Here is a 21696-nt window from a genome sequence, read left to right as displayed (position 1 = left end):
CTTAAGGCACACGTTAAACAGCATTATATGAAGAAACTTCATTTAAATTAGAGAGACAGAGAAAATCAGACTGATTTTCCATGTAAACTCCCTGGGTGTTTTTCTGAATGTCTGGGTAATAAGCAAGTTTGTGAATGATCTGGTCATCCCTAGCTTACTCATCCATTGTTGCTATGGAATGCTCTTTATAAATATTAATGTTCACAGATGAAAAAGAATCCATCTCTATCAAGAACGTTGCTATCTAAATTTTGAGAAGAATAAATACGTTGATAAAAAGCTAATTAAACAATGAAACATTTCTTCAATTAAAACTTATAAAAATTTAAATGATTTTTTTTAACTTGAAATCATTCTGACACAAGGATATTAACACAAGATCAGCCAAAGTTACCCTGAACTGGTTAGAATTATAGCTTGGGGACAGATCAGCATCAGTTTATAAGATTATAGTCATTTTATGAGTTTAACTGAAGGCAATCAACAGCATCACTGCAAAATCTGTGACTCTGAATACTGATACACTATTTAAAACCCTGTTTTTAAAAAGATAATTAAGAGGACTTGCTGTTTAGTCAGTCTATCAGGAAAAGGAAGATAAATAAAATTTTTGAAATTAGCTTGAAGCAATGGAGAAAAAATTAGTGTATTTACCTTTCCCTTGTCATGGGTATGCCTTCTTCATTTTGTTATATATATATATGTTTGCGTGTATATATGTACACCAAATTCTTTGTTCTCTTCTCTCATATCCTCTTATCATATAACATAAGATATATCGACTTTACATCACAGTATTTAAGTATTAGCTTTACAACATAGAGTTTAAATTATGGGTATTAAGGAGAAGAGTAAATATTACCCAAGGACTTTGTACCCTTTTGTGAGAAAAGTGTTAGTGGATTTTCAATTATACTCAGAATTGTCACGTTGTATCAGGTGGAGCTACAACCTTGCTGCTGTCTTTATTTGGAAATGAAACATGGTTTGAGGAGATGCACACAGGTGCCAAGGACTTGGGATGGTTAATTTTATGGGCCAACTTGTTAGGCTGCGATATCCAGATATTACTGGTCAAACATTATCTTAGATACTTCTGTGAAGGTATGCTTTAGATGAAATTAACATACAGATCAGTAGACTGTGAGCCGCAGATTACCTTCATAATGTTGGTGGGCCTCATCTAATCAGGTGAAGGCCCAAATAGAAAAATGACAGACCTCCTCAGAAGAAAGAATTCTGCTAGCAGTCATCCTTCAGATCTGGACTATAGCATCAACTCTTCCCTAGATGTCTAGCCTACTTCTTTTACCATGCATATTTTGGATTTGCCAGTGTTCACAATCACATGAGCCAATTCCTTAAAATAAATAATCTATCCATTGATATCTATCTATCAGCTCTGTTTCTCCAGAGAATCCCTACACATGGCCCCTGAGTTAAAAGCTGGTGCACTGAAACCAGATGACTCAGTTTCAGTCCTAATTCTACTATAAACTAGTTGGAAGACACAGGCAAATTACTAAACCTCATTGGGCCTCTGTTTCCTCATCCATAAAGAATAATAAGTATTACCACTTACCCCATAGGATTGTTTTGAACATTAAATGAATTATATACAAAGGAAGTGTTTATACAAAGAATACTCAATATGTTGGACCATTTTCTAAGCACTCTGTAAATACACATGATGATTTCTAAGCTTCTGTTAACATAGCTAGTGAACTAGCAGTTAGTCTTAGAAACCAGAACAGTATGGATGAAGACAATTTTTTTTAGAAAAAAATTTGCAAGGTTGTGTGGAAATCTATATTTGTAAGAGATATTCAAGATAAAGGAAAACAACATAGGTTCTAGAAATAAGCACGTCTGGAATGGATTTTCAATAATTAGCATCTGCAAATAGCAGAAGTAAGGTATACCTACTTTATGCAATAAGGACGTTCTTCCAAACGTGCCTGACAATAAATTATATGAAAAATCAACTACAAAACCAATGATAAACTATAATCTAAGAAATGCCTTAACCTCATTTTTTAATTGTTAGCGCTTCTTAACATCTCTCTCTATATTTATAGTCTATACTTCCCCTCTGTACATTTCTTGCTTTTTTCTAATCTTTTCTGCTTACTGCCCACATACACTCTTGCCCTATAATTTCATCTCCTTCCCCTGTAATTGTCTGCCAACTGAATACTGTTTGTGTTTTTGTTTATTGTGTCTTGCTTTTATCCAGAAGAAAGACTAGCGGAACATTTATTTCCTTTTGGCCTGGGGAAAAACTTCATAACATTGACCCAAAAGCTGAAAATTTACAGAGGAAAAAAAAAATTATTGAAATTATGACTTCAAAGTTGAATGCCTAATATATGTCAAAAAAGATTACAAAGAAAAATTAAAAGGTGAAGTATTGGTATTGGTTGGAAATAGTAATATATACTATTATTTTATAATGGTTTATACTTTACAATAAACATTAATTATTTCATATTAATCAGAACAATCTTGTAAAGACAGTAGAAAGCAGGATTTTTCAACATCAGCACTAAAGACAGGTGGGGCCATATAATCCTCTGTTGTGGGCAATAGCCCAGCAGAGCAGCATTCCTGGTTTTTAACCATGAGATGCCAGTAGCTCCCCCATCTATCCGCACTCCCACTATGATAACCAAAAACATTTCCTGATATTGTCAAATGTCCTGTGGCTGGACAGATCATGACCAGTTGAGAACCACTGCCAGAAAGGAGTGGCAGTCAGTTGGACCTTTTGTTTACAAATCAGGTAAAATTCGAAGAAGTTAAGTCACTTGCCCAAATACACCCCCTCTCTTAATGACCCATCAACTTGACAATTCTAGGACACCACCATGAATCCTTGGGTTAAGACACTAATCACCACCTAGAAACTGATCCTGTTGCATGGCAACTCTCTGATCTTCTAGGCACTTCTGAACTTTCTTTTTCCTCAACTGATCTAGTCATTAATTCAGGCTTTTGTTGTCTCCTAGAAGGAAAAGGTGGCATTATAAATTCCAACTTAGAAATACACAATATGAAAATTTACCTGGGCATAAAATATTTTTGTATGGTGTCTGCCTCAGTTGTTTGTTTGTTTGTTTGTTTGTTTTCCAAAATAGTATCTATCTTAATTGGCACAAGATTGATGAAACAATCCATCACTCTTACTAATTAGGTAGCTCACAGGCCATCCAACCAGTCTGATTTCCTTATTCACACATGCACAAAGCACTGAAAACATTCTTTTTATAGAAGCATGATAGCAAGAAACCTAGCCATACACTGAAAATTAGAGGTAGAGTTGACACTTTGATTATCTGGCCCAAAATACTTTCCAATAGTCTCGAACTCCTCTGGAAGCTCCACGAGCTTGCTCAATGACCCAGTGGCGTGCAGACTTACACAGTGTAATAAACAGCATTTTTTCCTCTCACCCTATCATCCTTTCTCCATGTCTAAAAGAATACTAGATTTTCAGCTTAATACTCTAAACACAAACCCTTCATACAACTAGTCAACCACTGTATCTAAGTCGTGTTCCACGTCTCTTCCAAACTGTTGCTCGACAACAAAAGAGGGAAGAATGGAACTGTCCCATGTAATACACTACCATCTGTGTGCAGGCTGATAAGATGAAAAGGGGATATTTGAATGTCAGAGGATTAGAGTTATAAACCATACCTTCCATGACATACACCAGCGACCCCACATCTCCTTCTTTGATGATGCAACTGTCTTTGCCATACTCCACTGGGTACATACAATCCACAATCTCTTGGATCTGCGACAGCTCCAGGTTCTTCATAAAGTCATTGTCAAGGATAGCTTCCTTTATGAGATCCTTGGACCTAGGTAAAGAGAGAGAAGATTTATTGGCACATCAGACAAGCGTTTTCATAGTTTGTGAAGTTCAGCAGAGCCGTACGGCATCCTGGCACACTACAATGCATTTTCTTCTTAGGCATCCAATCATTTTCTGAAAGACCTGAGAACAAAGTAATTCCATGGCCATCAGAAAGGCACTGAGAAATTCTGCTTTAAACAAAGTATCACTGAATGCATGTGTGACCAACCAAAAAGAAGCAAAAGCAAATCATCCCATTTTTTTTTAAAGAATGTGTTTAAATCACAATGATTACGAGAAAACCAATGGACAAGCACTGTAAATTGATGTTTGCAACTTAGTTTAAGAATAAATGTGAAAAAGAGACAAGAGAATTTTATGGAATAGACACTACTATCCCGGTATTTCTATATTATAAAAGAACATCAGAATGTGTCATACTATACACCGGCACAGTAAAAAACAATTTGTTTACTTGTTTCTTCTGTGCCTCATCCACTAGACCTCATGCCCTATGAGGGTGGGATCATTAGTTTTTTCTCTCCTCTGTGCTAAATGTTTACAATAACGCTAGTTACAGTATGGGTTTCAAAGATAAAAACGATAAAAACTGGATTCCTAATTAATGGTTTGAAAGAACTGGCAGAAATCTGATACTTCTTTATCCATACCTTACACATTTTCAGAGAAAATCTATTTTGAGGTAACCGGGCAGATAAAACCCTTGAATGGGATGTTTTTCAACATGACGGGATTTAGACATGGATGAAACAGGCAGTTAGTGAGAAAGAGATTTACGAATACTATAACTGGAATTCAGGGAAGTTTTGCAGAACTTAAGGATGGTGATAATTTGATTCTCAGGGGTAAGAAGTTCCAAATGACCTCCTAAGGGTAGAAAAATTAAAGGGAAACCAAGAAATGTCTTATCAGGAGGAGCACAATCAGAGGGCAGTTGGGGATAAGATAAAAGCAAGATCTTAACAACACAGAGAGAAAGCACAACATCTGGAATTGTATATTAAGAGTGTTAATTTGACAAGTATCTGACTACAAACTGGTCCCCACCCACATTTGCATCATAAGTGGTTCTCAAAGAAATGACCTCAGTGGTGAATACTGAGTAAAGGATTAGCCCTCCCCATTTCCAGGTGCCTTTTCTTCTGGACCTCAGTCCAACTGGAATACTGCCATCACACATTATGTTTTGTAATGGTTTTGGATTTAATAATAAGAAGGTATATAAAAAAATTGAAAATTCACCATTATGAAAACTATACTTAGAATGGACTGTTAGGATGCAATTAAAATTGTTTATGAAGAGTGTTAACAGTGTGGGGGAAATTCTTTCACTATTTTTAAGTGAGAAAGTAGAATACAGAATTGTTTTTAGAGTAAGAGAATGTTTTATATGAGAATGTAGAGATGAAAGAGAAATCTAGAAAACTTAGAATTAAAAAAAAAAAAAAACCCAGGAGATTCACTTCACATCTATTAGGATGACCATCATCAAAAAGACAAGCAGTTAACAAGTGTCGGCGAGGGTGTGGACAAGAGGGAACCCTCATGCACTGTTGGTGGGAATGGAAATTGGTGCAGCCACCATGGAAAGCAGTAGGCAGGTTTCTCAAAATTTTAAAAATAGCTCTACCATATGATCCAGAAACTCCACTTCTGGGAATATTACCAAAAGAAACAAAAACATTAACTTGAAAAGATATCTGCACCCCCACATTCACAGCCGCATTATTCACAACAGCTGAGACAGGGAAAACAACCTAAGTGTCCACTGGTGGATGGATGTGTGGTATATACACGTGTGCACACACAACACACACACGCACACACACACACGGGAATATAATTCTGCCATAAAAGAGGGAATCCTATCATTGGTGACAAACTGGATGAATTTGAAGGAATTGTGCTGAGTGAAATAAATCCAAGAGAGAAAAACAAATAGTGTCTGATCTCACTTAAATGCGGAATCTTATTTTTTTAAAGACTTTCCTTATTTATTTGAGCTAGAAAGAAAGAGAAAGAGCATGAGAAGAGGGAGGGTCAGAGGGAGAAGCAGACTTCCCACTGAGCAGGCAGCCCAACGCAGGACTGGATTCTGGGACTCCAGGATCATGACCTGAGCTGAAGGCAGTCCCTTAACCAACTTAGCCACTCAGGCGCTCATGTGGAATCTAATTTTAAAGAGATATACACACCAAACTCACAGAGCAGAGATGAGATTTGTAGTTACCAGAGGTGGGGGTTGGAGAAGAAGGAATTGGAGGAAGGCTATCAAAATGCACAGACTGGCAGTTAGAAGCTAAGTAAGTACAGGGACATGAAGGACAGCAAGATGATTGCTGTTAACACCGCTCTGTGATACAGAGAGAGAGTTATTGGGGAAAATGTTTCACTTTTTAGTATATCTATAGGAGATGATGGTTGTTTAGTAAAACTGTTTTTTAAAAAATTTATTGATTGATTGATTTGACAGACAGAGATCACAAGTAGGCAGAGAGGCAGGCAGAGAGAGAGGAGGAAGCAGGCTCCCCATGGAGCAGAGAGCCTGACTCGGGACTCTATCCCAGGACTCTGGGATCAAGACCTGAGCTGAAGGCAGAGGCTTTAATCCATTGAGCTACCCAGGTGCCCCAAAACTTACTGTTTTTTTAAATAGAAACTTTTATTTCAATATTATTATTGGAATAATAATAATTTATTATTTCACAATAAATGTAAATCAGACCAACATGCTGCGTGCCTTAAACTCATACAGTGATACATATTCATGATGTCTCAGTAAAACTGGAAAAAAATTACCAGCTCGACATAATTATACGTGAAGACCTGTGCAAACAGAATGTGAATCTCAGTAAATGGCAGCTGAAGAAGGTGGTAATAATATTAACAGCAGTAATAAAACGGGTAGTAAGAGAGTATGTGATCATGACCTGTAAAAATTTTAGAAGGAACTATACAAAATGTTGGCATGAGTTGCCTTGGGTGATGGAATTAGAAGGGCTCCTGCGTGTCTCAGTCAGTTAAGTGTCTGACTCTTGGTTTCAGCTCAGGTCGTGATCTCATGGCTCGTGAGATCAAGCCCCATTTCAGACTCTGTGCTCAGTGTGGAGTCTGCTTGAGATTCTCTCTCTCCCTCTTCCTTTTCCCCTCCCCCCATTTGCACCCATGCATGTGCTCACTCTTTCTCTCTCTCAAAATAAATAAATAAACAGAACTATATATATATACATTTTTTTCTTTCTACTTTCTCAGTTCATAAAATTTTCTAGAATGGTCATGCTCTTTTACATGGAAAAATCTTTCATTTTAAAGGTAGTTTATAAAAAGCAACTGCTATGAAGAGAAACAGAAAATAACCTCATTTAATTCTCATTTTAATAATGACATATTTAATATTGGTTAGCTATTATTGACATATTCAGCACTATTTTTTTTTCAACAGGTTCTTGCTCATGTGGTCTGTGTTTAAATACTAATGGTAGGAACTTTCACTTAATAAAGAGGCAGCCCAGTCATTAGGGACCTCAGAATAGACTGTTTTAAAAGTGAGACTTTTACTTTAGTCTGACAGGGTTCTTAGCTGTTTGGTTAATTTCAGCTTGTCAGAACTCCATTTCTCCTGAAGCACAGAGCTGTTTCTTTTGAGTCTTCAACACAAGGTCCAGAACTCTGCCCCCATCTATGATTTTCATGAAATTTCCTTTCTTAATTCTCTTCACCATCTCTGAACTCTAGAATGGCAGTAGATCTCTTGTTCTAGGATCATGTTTCTGAACATCAGGACATACAGTGCTGACCTTCGGGAACTTAATTTTAATCACAATAGTATAAATATCCTCTTGACTAAAAATTCCTTTGTTTTCTTTGCATTGAAGAACGAGGTCATCAATAGGTTCAAATTTTCCTTTCCCTTTTCTTTTTTTTAAGAAGATTTTATTTATTTGTTAGAGGGAGAGACAGAGAGCACAAGCACGAGGAGCGGCAGAGGGAGAGGGAGAAGCAGGCTCCTCACTGAGCAGGGAGCCCAATGTGGGATCATGATCTGAGCTGAAGGCAAACGCTTAACTGACTGAGCTACCCAGGCATCCCACATTCATATTTTCTAATATACTAAAGCCTGGATGCTATCAGTGCCAGAATTCCAACTTGTTTAGCTACAGATGGTATCTTATCCTTTGGGAAATACTAATAGTGCTCCTTTAAAAATCTAAGCCCTAGAAATGCCACCAGCTTAGAAGTAAAGCCTTATTCCAAAAAAATAAATAAATAAAGATTCACTCAGTCCAAGGATGACTGAAGAAAACTGCTTTCTCTTTTCTCATAATTGGCACTATTATCTTGTTTCACAGAGACATCAGAAAAGGTGAAAAGCAAGGTGGTCTACCATCATCTCTCAGAACCATTCAGATTTTCCAAATGCTTGCCACAAAGTCAGTGGGGAAGGGGAACTTCAAGAGGCTCTTGCTTCTCACATGTCTTTTTAAATGCAAGATCCTCAGTCTCAAGTCTCTGAAGAAACACACAGAAGATACTCATCTATAAGTTCGTGTCATGTTAAAACACACCAAGACATAGACAACCTACGTCTTACCATTTATCCCTTCACATGAGTATTGTCCAATAACACATTTGCCTTTAAAATATCACAAATGATGTCTCGTGCCCCGTGAAGTGTAACTCGAAGATATTCTTGTTGAGGAATCTTTAATACCCTGCCTCTCCGAGCAATTTTCCTTTCAGTGCTTTCTAGCCAAAAGCGTGACACATTAGGTCAGCTCTCACTAGTCTCCACCTGCTCCAACCTATGGACCATAATCCATCAGAGCCTCTACCTCACAATCCTATGAATCTTTTCCTACTCCTGAAGAAATAATCGAAGATGCTCACTGTCACTAAAACATGATGGTGCACGTGAGACCTGTGAGCTCTGTTATCAGCATGGGAGCTGCGGAAAGCTGCTATCGCAAGTTCCAGAAGGTGGCTATCTCCTCTCGGAGTACATATTTTAGCAACACACTGCCTGAATGCAGCAGCCCAACCCGGGGCTGTCAGAAGCAAATACAAAGCTCTCAATTTCTGATCGTTCCTGTCTGCTTCTATGTATAAACAATCTCTAGAATTTTTTTTTTCTTCCACACTCCAAATGTGTGGCTTTCAAAGTACAAACACCCTAAAAGGAACCAAGTTATTTTGAACTAGCCCTTTTGATTTGTCATCATCAATTTGTCAGCCTCTAAAATATTGGCGATATATAACGGTGGGCTGGTAAACTGGCTTTCCAGAAGGGGGAGGAAAAAAAAACACAAAAAAAACCCTGGTTGGTAGCATTTGCCAATTTCTATGGTATAAACACTCCCACCATAGCTGATTTCAAGCTACTAATGTAAAGTCAACCTGCTTGCAAAATTCCTGAAAATTTAACAAGCAGTTCCTCTATGAGCCAGTAAGAGTTGGCTCCAACACATGGCTGGAGATAGATTATTTTTCTAACACCCTGAGAATTTAATGTGCCTTAATATATAAGTGTAGAAACCAACATGACAATCCTTTCCTTCTTTTGAAATTTCATCAGGTGGTATAATATCCCCCAGATCATGTAATGCCACAATTTCCAGCCATAGGTCTTCTAAAATTTCAAGTTTCAGAAGATGAACTGGGAAGTCCATGCCCCCATTTACTTACTGCAGATTCCTGAATAGACACAAAGAGCATTCGATAGAAACTGTCTTTCTACACAATCTTAGGTAACCATGGGTAATCTTAAGGAAGTATAGGGAAATGTACACCCACCTCTCTAACAAGAAAGCCAGCAGTATTCACTATCAATACACACAGCCTCTGTTTTCTCAACATTAACCAAAGGATATTGTACATTGTGGTTGCCTAGAGTAGGTCAGCAAGAGCTAGCCTTATCTCGAAGAGCAGGGAAGGTTGTTTCAGGTGAGGCAGGGGGTTGGAGGGTAGGAAAGGGTCATGAAGGCTTCTCTGAACTCGGGACTACATGGCAGTAAGATCTAACGATGTAAAGATTAAGGAGAAGAGCACTCGAAGTCAAAGAAAAAACACATACAAAGGGGAAGGGTTGGAATGAGCTTGATCTGTCCAGAGACTCAAAAGAAGACCTCTGTGGCTGAAGGACAGACTGGACAAGAAGCAAAGGGACAGGGGATGAGATTTCAAGTGGGCAGAAGGTGAGTGTCCTAGCTTCTTGAAGGCTGGGAGAGACCCTTGGTGTTTTCCAAAGCCTCAGGAACTCAGTGAAGGAGGAGAAGGGGTGTGGTTGACAGGTGAGAGATCAGACATAAAAAAATATAAATAACATAAATGTAGTTTAAAATATTACTGAATTCATGGAGGTTTTCTGCCATGTATTTCACTGATTAATGGATGCTAAAGCTATAACTTACTACTATGTTAATAGGGAGAACCCCTGTCTCATAAATCCCACATTTTCTTGGATTTTGAGTCACTGACTCCCAGGCAACTTTTGCATATTAGGGAAGAATAAGGTCTCTTCTCTGATGTCAGGATATCTTCCAAGGCCAAGAATTTTCTGTCTATTGACAGCCTCTGTCCCCTGTGGAAGGCACACCATGCAATAGCAAATATGGCTGAGCCCAAACAGGTGAAAATTAATATCTGGTCTCTCCCTTTGAGAAAGACTTCCACGCACTTAAAAAAAATCGTTAAAGCTACTAAATAATCACTAATAGTGAAAATCACCGAAAGCACTTGAAAAATGTCATATAAAAATTCTGCAGGCAAGATGGCAGAGGAGCAGTGGACTGAAATGACATCAGGTCCCAGGAGTTTAGCTAGAGAGTTACCAAACCATTCTGAAAATCCACAAACTCAACAGGAGATCGAAGAGAAGAGCAGCAATTCTAGGAACAGAAAATCAACCACTTTCTGAAACATAGGACGTGCAGAAAAGTGAATTCAAGCAACAGGAAGATGGGGTGGGGCTGGCTTCTGGCAAGCGGCAGAGCAGTGGAGCACAAAATCAGAAATTTTAGAAGCTGCTCCATTGAGGGACACCACTCCAGAGGCTAAGAGGGAGTGTAGCCCTCACAGGGACATTGTGGTCTTAGGTCCGATGGGGTCGCAGAAGGATCGGGCTGTCTGAGTGTAGCAGAGCTCGCAGGTATCAGAGCTGGGAAGCTGGGTGCAGAGATGGAGCCGAGGAGTGAGCCCTCAGCTTGGGGTCACTGTAAAGTGTGATTTGCGGCACAGTCAGGCCACTGCTCTTGAACAGGGATATCGCAAGTGGCACATCCGCAGAGACTCACCTTCCTCCTCCGGAGGCAGGAATCTGCTAGGTTTGGAGACTTCAAATGGGGCTGTGCGCCAGAGATAGAAATGCTCAGTCACAGGCCAGGTGCAAACGGTGTGGCCAGAGACCAGGAAGACGGGAGGGACTGACTGCTTCTCTCTGAGGGCACCCTGAGGAGTGAGGCCCCAAGCTCTCGGCTCCTCCAGGCTGGATGTTGGGAGGCCGCCATTTTCTTTCCCGTCCTCCAGAATTCTACGGAAAGCGTTCAGGGAACAAAAGCTCCAGAGAGCAAACCCAAGCAGATTCTTTAGCCTGGCCGCTGGCAAGGACGGGACAATTCCACTTCCAGCAAAGACATTTGAGAATCACTGCAACAGGCCCCTCCCTCAGAAGATTAGCAAGAACACCCAGCCAAGACCAAGCTCAGAGATCAAAGAGAAGGGCGGAACTCCAGAGATAGGGGGAAGCAATACATGGAATTCATGGCTTTCTCCCCATGATCCTTTAATCTTGCAAAGTTGAATTAAATTTTTTAATTTTTTTTCTTATTCTATTTTTTTAACTTTTCCTCTTTCCTCTTTTAACCATTTTTAACTAGTTTATCATAACAATACCTTTCCAAAAAAAAATCTTTTTAAACCTTCATTAATGATCATATTTTATCATTATCAAATAATTGATATTTTATCATTTGATAAAAAATATCATTATCAAAATAATCATATTTTATCATTCATTGTATTTAACTTTATTTTTTGTATATATATATCGGGGGTGTTTTTCTAAAAAATTTTGGGACACAATTTCTTCTAATAGATCAAAATATACCCTAAATCTAGCACAAGGCCTTTTTCTTGTCTCCAGTCCTAGCACATTCTCTCCCCTCAACCTGTATTTTTTTCTTCTTTCGTTTTTCAACCAACTTATCTAAACAAATCCTTTTTTTAAAATTTTTGAATTTTCATCTTTACAGTCATATTCTATCCCTTCATTGTATTTACCCTTATTTTTCATATATGTATATGTACATATATGTGTATATATATATATATATATATTCTTTCTTTAAAATTCTTGGAGGAAGTTTCTTCTAAGAGAGCAAAATGCACCCACAATCAAGTGGGTGGCTCTGTTCTATTCACCAGTCTAATATATATATATATATATATATTAGAAATTAAAATATATAAAATTAAAATATATATCTATGTATATATATATATATATATATATATATATTTAATTTCTTTTTACCCCCTTACTTCTTCCCCTGGCTTGGGGTCTCCTCTGATTTGGTTACTGTACATTTTTCGGGGTCTTTGCCACCCTTTTAGTATTTTATTCTCTCATTCATATATTCTTACCTGGATAAATGACAAGGCAGAAAAACTCACCACTTTTTTTTGTGGTGAGTTTTTGAGTTTTTGAGGCAGTACTAACAGCTAGGGACCTAAGCAATACAGACATTGGTAATATGTCAGATTTAGGTTCAGAATGATGATTCTAAAGGTGCCAGCTGGGCTCAAAAAAGGCATAGAGAATATTAGCGAAACCCTGTCTGGGGAAATAAAGTCCCTTTCTGGAGAAATGAAAGAACTAAAACCTAACCAAGCTGAAATTAATAAAGGAATTAATGAGGTGCAATAAAAAATGGAGGCTCTTGCTGCTAGGAAAAATGAGGCAGAAGAGAGAATTCATGATATAGAAGACCAAATGACAGAGAAGAAAGAAGCTGAGCAAAAGAGAGACAAAGAACTACTGGACCACGAGGGGAGAATTCGAGACATAAGTGACACCATACGACGAAACAACATTAGAATAATTGGAATTTCAGAAGAAGAAGAAGGGGGGGAGCAGAAGATATATTGGAGAAAATTATAATAGAGAATTCCCCTAATATGGCAAAGGGAAAAGCATCAAAATCCAGGAGGCAAAGAGAACCCCCCTCAAAATCAATAAAAAATAGGTCCACATGCCATCATCTAATACTAAAACTTACTAGTCTTAGTGACAAAGAGAAAATCCTGAAAACAGCTCAGGACAAGAAGTCTGTAATATACAATGATAGAAATATTAGATTGGCAGAAGAATTATCCACAGAGACCTGGCAGGCCAGAAAGAACTGGCATGACATATTCAGAGTACTAAATGAGAAAAAATACACAACCAAGAATACTCTATCCCGCTAGGCTATCATTGAAAATAGAAGGAGATAAAAAGTTTCCAGGACAAACAAAAATTTAAAAAATTTGCAAACACAAAACCAACCCTACAGGAAATATTGAAAGGGGTCCTCCAAGCAAAGAGAGAGCCTAAAAGTAGTAGACCAGAAAGGAACAAAGACAATATACAATAACAGTCACCTTACAGACAATACAATGGCACTAAATCCATGTCTTTCAATAGTTACCCTGAATGTAAATGGGCTAAATGCCCCAGTCAAAAGACACAGGGTATCAGAATGGATAAAAAACCAAAAACCCATTGATATGCTGTCTACAAGACACTCACTTTAGACCCAAAGACACCACCAGATTGAAAGTGACTGGGTAGAAAACCATATATCATGGTAATGGACATCAAAATAAACCAGGGGGGGGGCAATCTTTTTATCAGACAAATCAGACTTTAACTCAAACACTGTAATAAGACATGAGGAAGGTCACTATATCATACTCAAAGGGTCTGTCCAACAAGAAGACCTAACAATTTTAAATATCTATGCCCCTAACATGGGAGCAGCCAACTATATAAATCAATTAATAACAAAATCAAAGAAACACATCGACAATAATACAATAATAGTAGGGGACTTTAACACCCCTTACCCTGAAATGGACAGATCATCCAAGCAAAAGATCAACAAGGAAAGTAAGGCCTTAAATGACACACTGGACCAGATGGACATGACAAATATATTCAGAACATTCCATCCAAAAGCAATAGAATGTGTATCCAAAAGCAATAGAATACACATTCTTCTCTAATGCACACAGAACATTCTCGAGAATAGATCACATCCTCGGTCACAAATCAGGTCTCAACCAATACCATAAGACTGTGATCATTCCCTACATATTTTCAGGCCACAATGCTCTGAAGCCAGAACTTAATCACAAGAGGAAAGCTGGAAAGAACTTAAATACATGGAGACTAAAGAGCATCCTACCAAAGAATGAATGGGTCACCTAGGAAATTAAAGAAGAACTGAACAAAATTCATGGAAACAAATGATAATGAACAAATGATAATGATAATGAACAAAATCTGTGGGTAACAGCAAACGTGGTACTGAGAGGAAAGTATAGTGATACAAGCCTTTTTCAAGAAACAAGAAAGATCTCAAATACACAACCTAACCCTACACCTAAAGGAGCTGGAGAAAGAACAACAAAGAAAGCCTAAACCCAGCAGAAGAAGAGAAATAATAAAGATCAGAGCAGAAATCAATGAAACAGAAACCAAAAGAACAGCAGAACAAATCAATGAAACTAGGAGCTGGTTCTTTGAAGGAATTAATAAGATTGATAAACCCCTGGCTAGACTTATCAAAACAAAAAGGGAAATGACCCAAATAAATAAAACCATGAATGATAGAGGAGAGATCACAACCAACACCAACGAAATACAATTAGAAGGACGTATTATGAGCAACTATACACCAGCAAATTTGACAATCTGGAAGAAAAGGATGCATTCCTAGAGACATATAAACTACCAAAACTGAACCAGGAAGAAAAGAAAACCTGAAGAGACTCGTAACCAGTAAGGAGATTGAAGCAGTCATCAAAGATCTCCCAACAAACAAGAACTCAGGGCCAGATGGTTTCCCAGGTGAATTCTACCAAACATTTAAAGAAGAATTAATACCTATTCTCCTGAAATTGTTCCAAAAAACATAAATGGAAGGAAAACTTCCAAACTCATTTTATGAGGCCAGCATTACTTGATCCCAAAACCAGACAAAGACCCCATCAAAAAAGGGAATTACAGACCAATATCGTTTATGAACACGATGCAAAAATTCTCACCAAAATACTAGCCAATAGGACCCAACAGTACATTAAAAGGATTATTTACCACGACTAGGTGGGATTTATTCCAGGGTTGCAAGGTTGCTTCAACATCCACAAATCAATCATTGTGATATAATACATTAATAAAAGAAAGAATAAGAACCATATGATACTATCAATAGATGCTTAAAAAGCATTTCGCAAAGTACAGCATCCTTTCTTGACCAAAACTCTTCAAGGTATAGGGATAGATAGCATATCCCTCAATATCATCAAAGCCAGCTACGAAAAATCCACATTTTTCATTGAGAATAAAAAATATTCTCAATGGGGAAGAACTGAGAACTTTCCCCCTAAGGTCATGAACATGGCAGGGATGTCCACTATCACCACTGTTATTCAACATACTACTAGAAGTCCTAGCCTCGGCAATCAGACAATGAGAAGAAATAAAAGGCATCTGAATTGGCAAAGAAGTAGTCAAACTCTCACTCTTTGCAGAGGATATGGTAGTTTATGTGGAAAACCCAAAAGACCCTACTCCAGAACTCCTCATATAAGAATTCAGTAAAGTGTCAGGATATAAAAATCAATGCACAGAAATCAGTTGCATTTCTATACACCAACAGCAAGACAGAAGAAAGAGAAATTAAAAAGTCTATCCCATTTATAATTGCTCCCCAAACCATAAGATACCTAGGAATAAACCTAACCAAAGAGGCAAAGAATCTGTACTCAGAAAACTATAAAGTACTCAGGAAAGAAATTGAGGAAGACACAAAGAAACGAGAAAATGTCCCATGCTCATGGATTAGAATAAATATTGTGAAAATGTCTATGGTTCCTAAAGCAATCTACACATTTAATGCAATCCCTATCAAAATACCATCAAATTTTTTTTCAAAGAAATGGAACAAATAATCCTAAAATATATATTGAACCAGAAAAGTTCTCGAATAGCCGGAGGAATGTTGAGAAAGAAAGCCAAAGTTGGCGGCATCACAATTCCAGACTTGAACCTCTATTACAAAGCTGTAATCATCAAAGACAGTAGGGTACTGGCACAAAAACAGACACATAGATTAATGGAACAGAATAGAAAGCCCAGAAATGGACCCTCAATGCTATGGTCAACTAATCTTTGACAAAGCAGGAAAGAATGTCCAGTGGAAAAAGGACAGTCTCTTCTATAAATGGTGTTGGGAAAACTGGACAGTCACATGCAGAAAAGTGAAACTGACCATTTCCTTACATGACACACAAAAATAGACTCAAAATGGATGAAAGACCTCAATGCGAGACAGGAAGCCATAAAAATCCTTGAGAAGAACACAGGCAGCAACCTCTTTGACCTCAGCCACAGCAAACTCTTCCTAAAAACATCCCCAAAGGCAAGGGAAGCAAGGGCAAAAATGAACTATTGGGTATTCACCGAGATCAAAAGCTTTTGCACTATAAAGGAAACAGTCAACAAAACCAAAGACAACTGATAGAATGGGAGAAGATATTTGCAAACGACATATCAGATAAAGGACTAGTATCCAAAATCTAAAAAGACCTTATCAAACTCAATGCCCAAAGAACAAATAATCCAATCAAGTAATGGGCAGAAGACATGAACAGACATTTCTGCAAAGAACACATCCAAATGGCCAAGGAACATATGAAAAAGTGTTCCACATTGGGATGCCTTGGTGTTTCAGTCAGTTAAGTGTCTGCCTTTGGTTCAGGTCATGATCCCAGGGTCCTGGGATCAAGTCCCATATTGGGCTCCTTGTTCAGTGGAGAGTCTGCTTCTCCCTCTACCTGCTCTGCTTACCACTCCCCTGCATGCAGTCTCTGACAAATAAATAAAAATAAAATCTTAAAAAAAAAAAAAAAGTATTCCACATTACTTGGAATCAGGGAACTACAAATCAAAACCACAGTGAGATACCACCTCATACCAGTTAGAATGGCCAAAATTAACCAGTCAGTATCAACAGATGTTGGCAAGGATACAAAGAAAGGGGAACCCTCCTACACTGCTGGTGGGAATGCAGGCTGGTGCAACCACTCTGGAAAACAGCATGGAGGTTCCTCAAAGAGTTGAAAATAGAGCTACCCTATGACCCAGCAATCACATTATTGGGTATTTACCCTAAAGATACAAATGTAGTGATCCAAAGGGGCACGTGCCCCCCAATGTTTATAGCAGCAATGTTTTTAGCAGCAATGTCCACAACAGCCAAACTATGGGAAGAACCTAGATGTCCATCCACAGATGAATGAATAAAGAAGATGTGGTGTGTATACATACAATGGAATACTATGTAGCCATCAAAGAAATGAAATCTTGCCATTTGCAACAACTTGGATGGAAATAGAGGGTATTCTGCTGAGTGAAATAAGTCAATCAGAGAAAGACAATTATCATACGATCTCTCTGATATGAGGAATTTGAGAGGCAAAGTGGGGGTTTGGGAGGTAGGGGAGGAAAAAATGAAACAAGATGGGATCGGGAGGGAGACAAACCATAAGAGACTCTTAATCTCACAAAACAAACTGAGGGTTGCTGGGGGGAGGAGGGGTATGGGGAGCATGGTTGGGTTATGGACAATGGCAAGGGTATGTGAAATGGTGAGTGCTATGAAGTGTGTAAGCCTGAGGATTCACAGACCTGTACCCCTGGGGCAAATAATACATTATATGATAATAAAAATAATTAATAATTTAAAAAAAAAAAAACTCTTGCAATCAGCTTCTTGGCTACAAAAGCAAAAACAAGACTCACAATATCATCAGCTCTCAGCGGTCAGTTCTAGGCTCATGCGTCAGGAGAAGCGTTTTAAATTTTATTTAAAATTTTAAATATATTTTAAACTTTAAATTTATTTTAGCAGTTTAAATATTTTAAATGCAGTTTCAAAGCCCCACCACCTCTAGTATTATCTGTAGGTGGCCCGTCAGAAGTCCAAGCCCCCTTGTAGATGGTTTACTCAGATAAAGTCATTGCAAGGCCCCTTAAGAGTTGCTAATGTCAGGAGTCACCACAATAGGGTAACTCCCCCCAGCTGCTATGAAGTATTCGGGGGGTTCCCTGTAAGCAAGACAAATTCTGGAAGTGGTCCTCTTGCTGCCCTAAGGGTTACAATTCTGTCCAAACAGAAGGTACTATTTCTTGTGTGATGGCTTTCCTGAACGAGCTCTGTAGATAGTAGCTGGCCGAGAACAAAGAAATATCAATATCATTCCTTATTTTTTTTTTAATCAGTCCCAATTTCTAAAAGATAACATTTAATCCTGCCAAGCTCCTGACCAACTGAGAGATTTCCTCAAAACTGAAAATCAGCTTTCAACAAGTTTCAGGCTGTATTTTCACATCAACCAATTATGCTGCGGCTCTTCCCATCTTGCAGCAAAAACGGTCACGAAGAAATCAAAATGGTTTGCAGCATTCAGAATGAAAATCAGCATCTGATACAAAACATGGGAATCGCTGGGCCAAAATATGTGACAGCAACATAGTTCCAATGAATGTTTTATCTATTAATTATCTAGTAATCTTTTGTCTATTACATGCATTGCAAATAATTTCCGGTTGCTTTTCCCTTCTAATATTTACCCTATGGTTCTAAAATAGATGAATATCTAAATGCAATTGAGATATTTTAACTGTAAAGAAAAAACCACAGTTGGGACAAGGAGAAGATCATTAACCCATAATATCTGTGTATCCAACTATCCCATAAGCCTTCTCCTTGTTTAACTAATACTCTGTGCTCATTCCAACTAACTAGCAACAGTATGAAGTAGCTGTTGAAATCACTGCTGCGATGTTAACAGATGGAGCAGACTTGGACTAATTAAAGGAAAAGGAAATTATTGTTCTTTGTATGTGTTCACCAGCTTCCGAAAAGTCAATGTGAAAGCCTTCCATTCAACTATTCAAGTCATTCAGCCCTCTAGACACGCATTTTACAGCCACTTCGCACCAGCGAGCCTCACTTAAAATAGAACAGTGTCCAAAAGAGCCCAGATCAAACTCCTATCCTCTGAACTTCTCTTTCATACTGTGGAAGTAGAAAAGTGGGGTTTCACAGAAGTACCATCAAGTGCTTTCCATGTGATTAAGTCAGACCATCCGTGTTACATTACAGAGTGTAAGAACCATGTGGCCTGGTCTACTGTGAATTCACTCTATTTTTAAAGTTTCAATATCTAAATGGCACAACAGGGCAATGATTGGGAAGAAAACATCTGACACACATTAACATGTCCGATTGCCATTCAACATTTTGAAGTGACAGTTCTTCTCTCAAGACACTCAGAAAATTGAGATCACTTAGAATGCAGTCGTTTCCAACAAGGTCAAGCTGACCACGCCATGAACACCCATGCAGTTCCCCATCACACAGGGTGACCCTGCCTCTGGGGCATAGATGGGGCACCATGATGTTCTGTCCAGCTCTTGAAAACCCACTCATCGCTGTGTGTTTACACGCTGCCATTTCAAGGACTTCAATGGCTTGATTTTAATGATCAAAGAAATCATTTTAGAAAAATTTCCTGTCATTCAGGTACCTCGCAGGTTTAAGCTCTGAGATAAATTGCCCTACATTTTAAATTACCTTCCATTTGTTTGAATTCAGCAGCAGGAAAATAACATGTTTCTCTATCAACTGCCCCCCCCCCAATATATGTATTTTCTTTCCCTTGGCTGAAAATTACAACTTGGGTCATTCATTATTTCCTCTAGGGATGCTTCCAGGAAATTTGAGCCAAATTTAACCTCGTTACAGTGACCCGCAAGTCTTCAGGAGCAAATGCTCTATTTTGATGAACGTTGTTCCATTTCATCCCCAAACACCTTAGTTTGCATTAGGGCTTTAATACATTAGATGCTTTGAGTCGGCCTGAAGGGAGATGATATGTATAACGAGAAACTCTTTAAGGACGCAAATGTAAAAACCAGATAATCATGCTCCTGGTTATAAAAACTTTGTGGTTTCCAAGCTTCTTAACCGAAGTGTAGAGAATGAATCAATAAGGACAACAGGAGATCAGAGTGGTAGTTGTATTAACCGTTACCACCATTCATCATATGGTTAATCCGCTTTCCTCAGCGAGGAGCCCTATCCCCCCCAAAATCTCACAAGGACTTGCTGAGTTCGCCATGGGGAAACTGAGGTTCAGAGTAGCCATTTACCAGTTCAATGTCCTACCAGAGTAGCAAGTGGTCCAGGACAGAGGAGAATCACAATCTAAAGATAAACCCACCTCACTGCTCAGCCTCGCTCTCCTAAACTGTCTGACTTAACAAGCCCACAATACAAAATTGTATTGGTAATTTGAATAAATTATTCCAATTATAAAATCCAAAAGCAAACATTTTTTCTCACTTATCTCCACTTCTGCAAAAGTAAGAATGCTATGCTTGGATAATATGACCTTTTATCTGCAGAAAGCACTGCATGCTTTCAAAACAATTCCCCATCTAACATTTCATTCTATTATTGCCACAAACCTGTGCAGTAGGTAGAACAGATGTTACTATTATCCCGACGTGACAGATAAGAACACAAAGGCATGACGGGGTTAGACGCCTGCCAAGTCCATGGAAGAGATTAAAGTAGAACTCGGGTCTACTGACTTCCGCTTGAAATAAACATGCTTCCAACCTCCGTTCATTGCATAGACATTCATAATCTCGTGGTCTCTCTCTCTATGTCTTTGTTTCTCTTTGTGTCTTTCTCAGACCTTCAGTCACTGGGCAAAGTCTCCATAAATCCATCGTACCAGTAGGGAACTGGGGTCATTTGACAATAATACTATAGTATAAGAAAATTCTGTGATGGTTCATTTGGGGAGATTCCCTCTCTGACCTAATTCATCCTCCACATGAGAGAAGTTTGAATCTGTCTTGTGGCTCTCATGGGAAGATAACCATCTCTTGAATTCAGCAATGGAATTCAACTCATTTTTTTTTTTAAAGAAGAAAATAATTTTATTCATTTTTATTGAGATTAAAAACAAGTTATAATAACGTATAGTTTGCCTTCTAAATTTATATATCAGTACTCTTTCTGAAAACCACTGCAACCAATTTATTAAGATTTTGTCTTTTTTTTAATTAATTTTTTTCTTTTGAACTTTTTATTTTTTATAAACATATATTTTTATCCCCAGGGGTACAGGTCTGTGAATCACCAGGTTTACACACTTCACAGCACTCACCAAAGCACAATTCAACTCATTTTGACTGTGTTCACACTTGTCCTCTCGTTGGCCTCGAGGACATCCCCTTTCCCTCTTTCTCCTCCCCTTCCAAAAGCCTGCCTCAGATGGACTTCATATACAAATATGGAGGGCAAATGATTTGTACAAAAGTTTACTGTCAGTTTGGGTGAGTATCTGTATTTGAATTCAAAATAAAAAGAGACCTCTCGTTATGCCTATAAAATAGAACTATAATATTCCAAAAAAGAATGCAAAATATCACCATTTTGCAATTGGTGTAATTAATGACCAAAATACAGATATAT

General features: G+C 38.2%; 1 protein-coding gene across 2 annotated transcripts in view; it reads right to left on the bottom strand.

Annotated features, from left to right (window-relative positions):
- Window positions 1-21696, bottom strand: part of PRKG1 (protein kinase cGMP-dependent 1) — a 1242412-nt gene that overhangs the window by 1070039 nt on the left and 150677 nt on the right. For both annotated transcript variants that reach the window (XM_082721092.1, XM_082721091.1), the window contains exon 2: window positions 3700-3866. In XM_082721092.1, coding sequence (XP_082577218.1) covers window positions 3700-3866 — 167 coding nt within the window. The remainder of the gene's footprint in view (window positions 1-3699; window positions 3867-21696) is intronic.

This window comes from Mustela nivalis (genome assembly GCF_964662115.1).
Source record: "Mustela nivalis genome assembly, chromosome: 2".
Classification (NCBI taxonomy): Eukaryota; Metazoa; Chordata; class Mammalia; order Carnivora; family Mustelidae; genus Mustela; species Mustela nivalis.
This window is presented reverse-complemented; position numbering and strand designations above follow the sequence as displayed.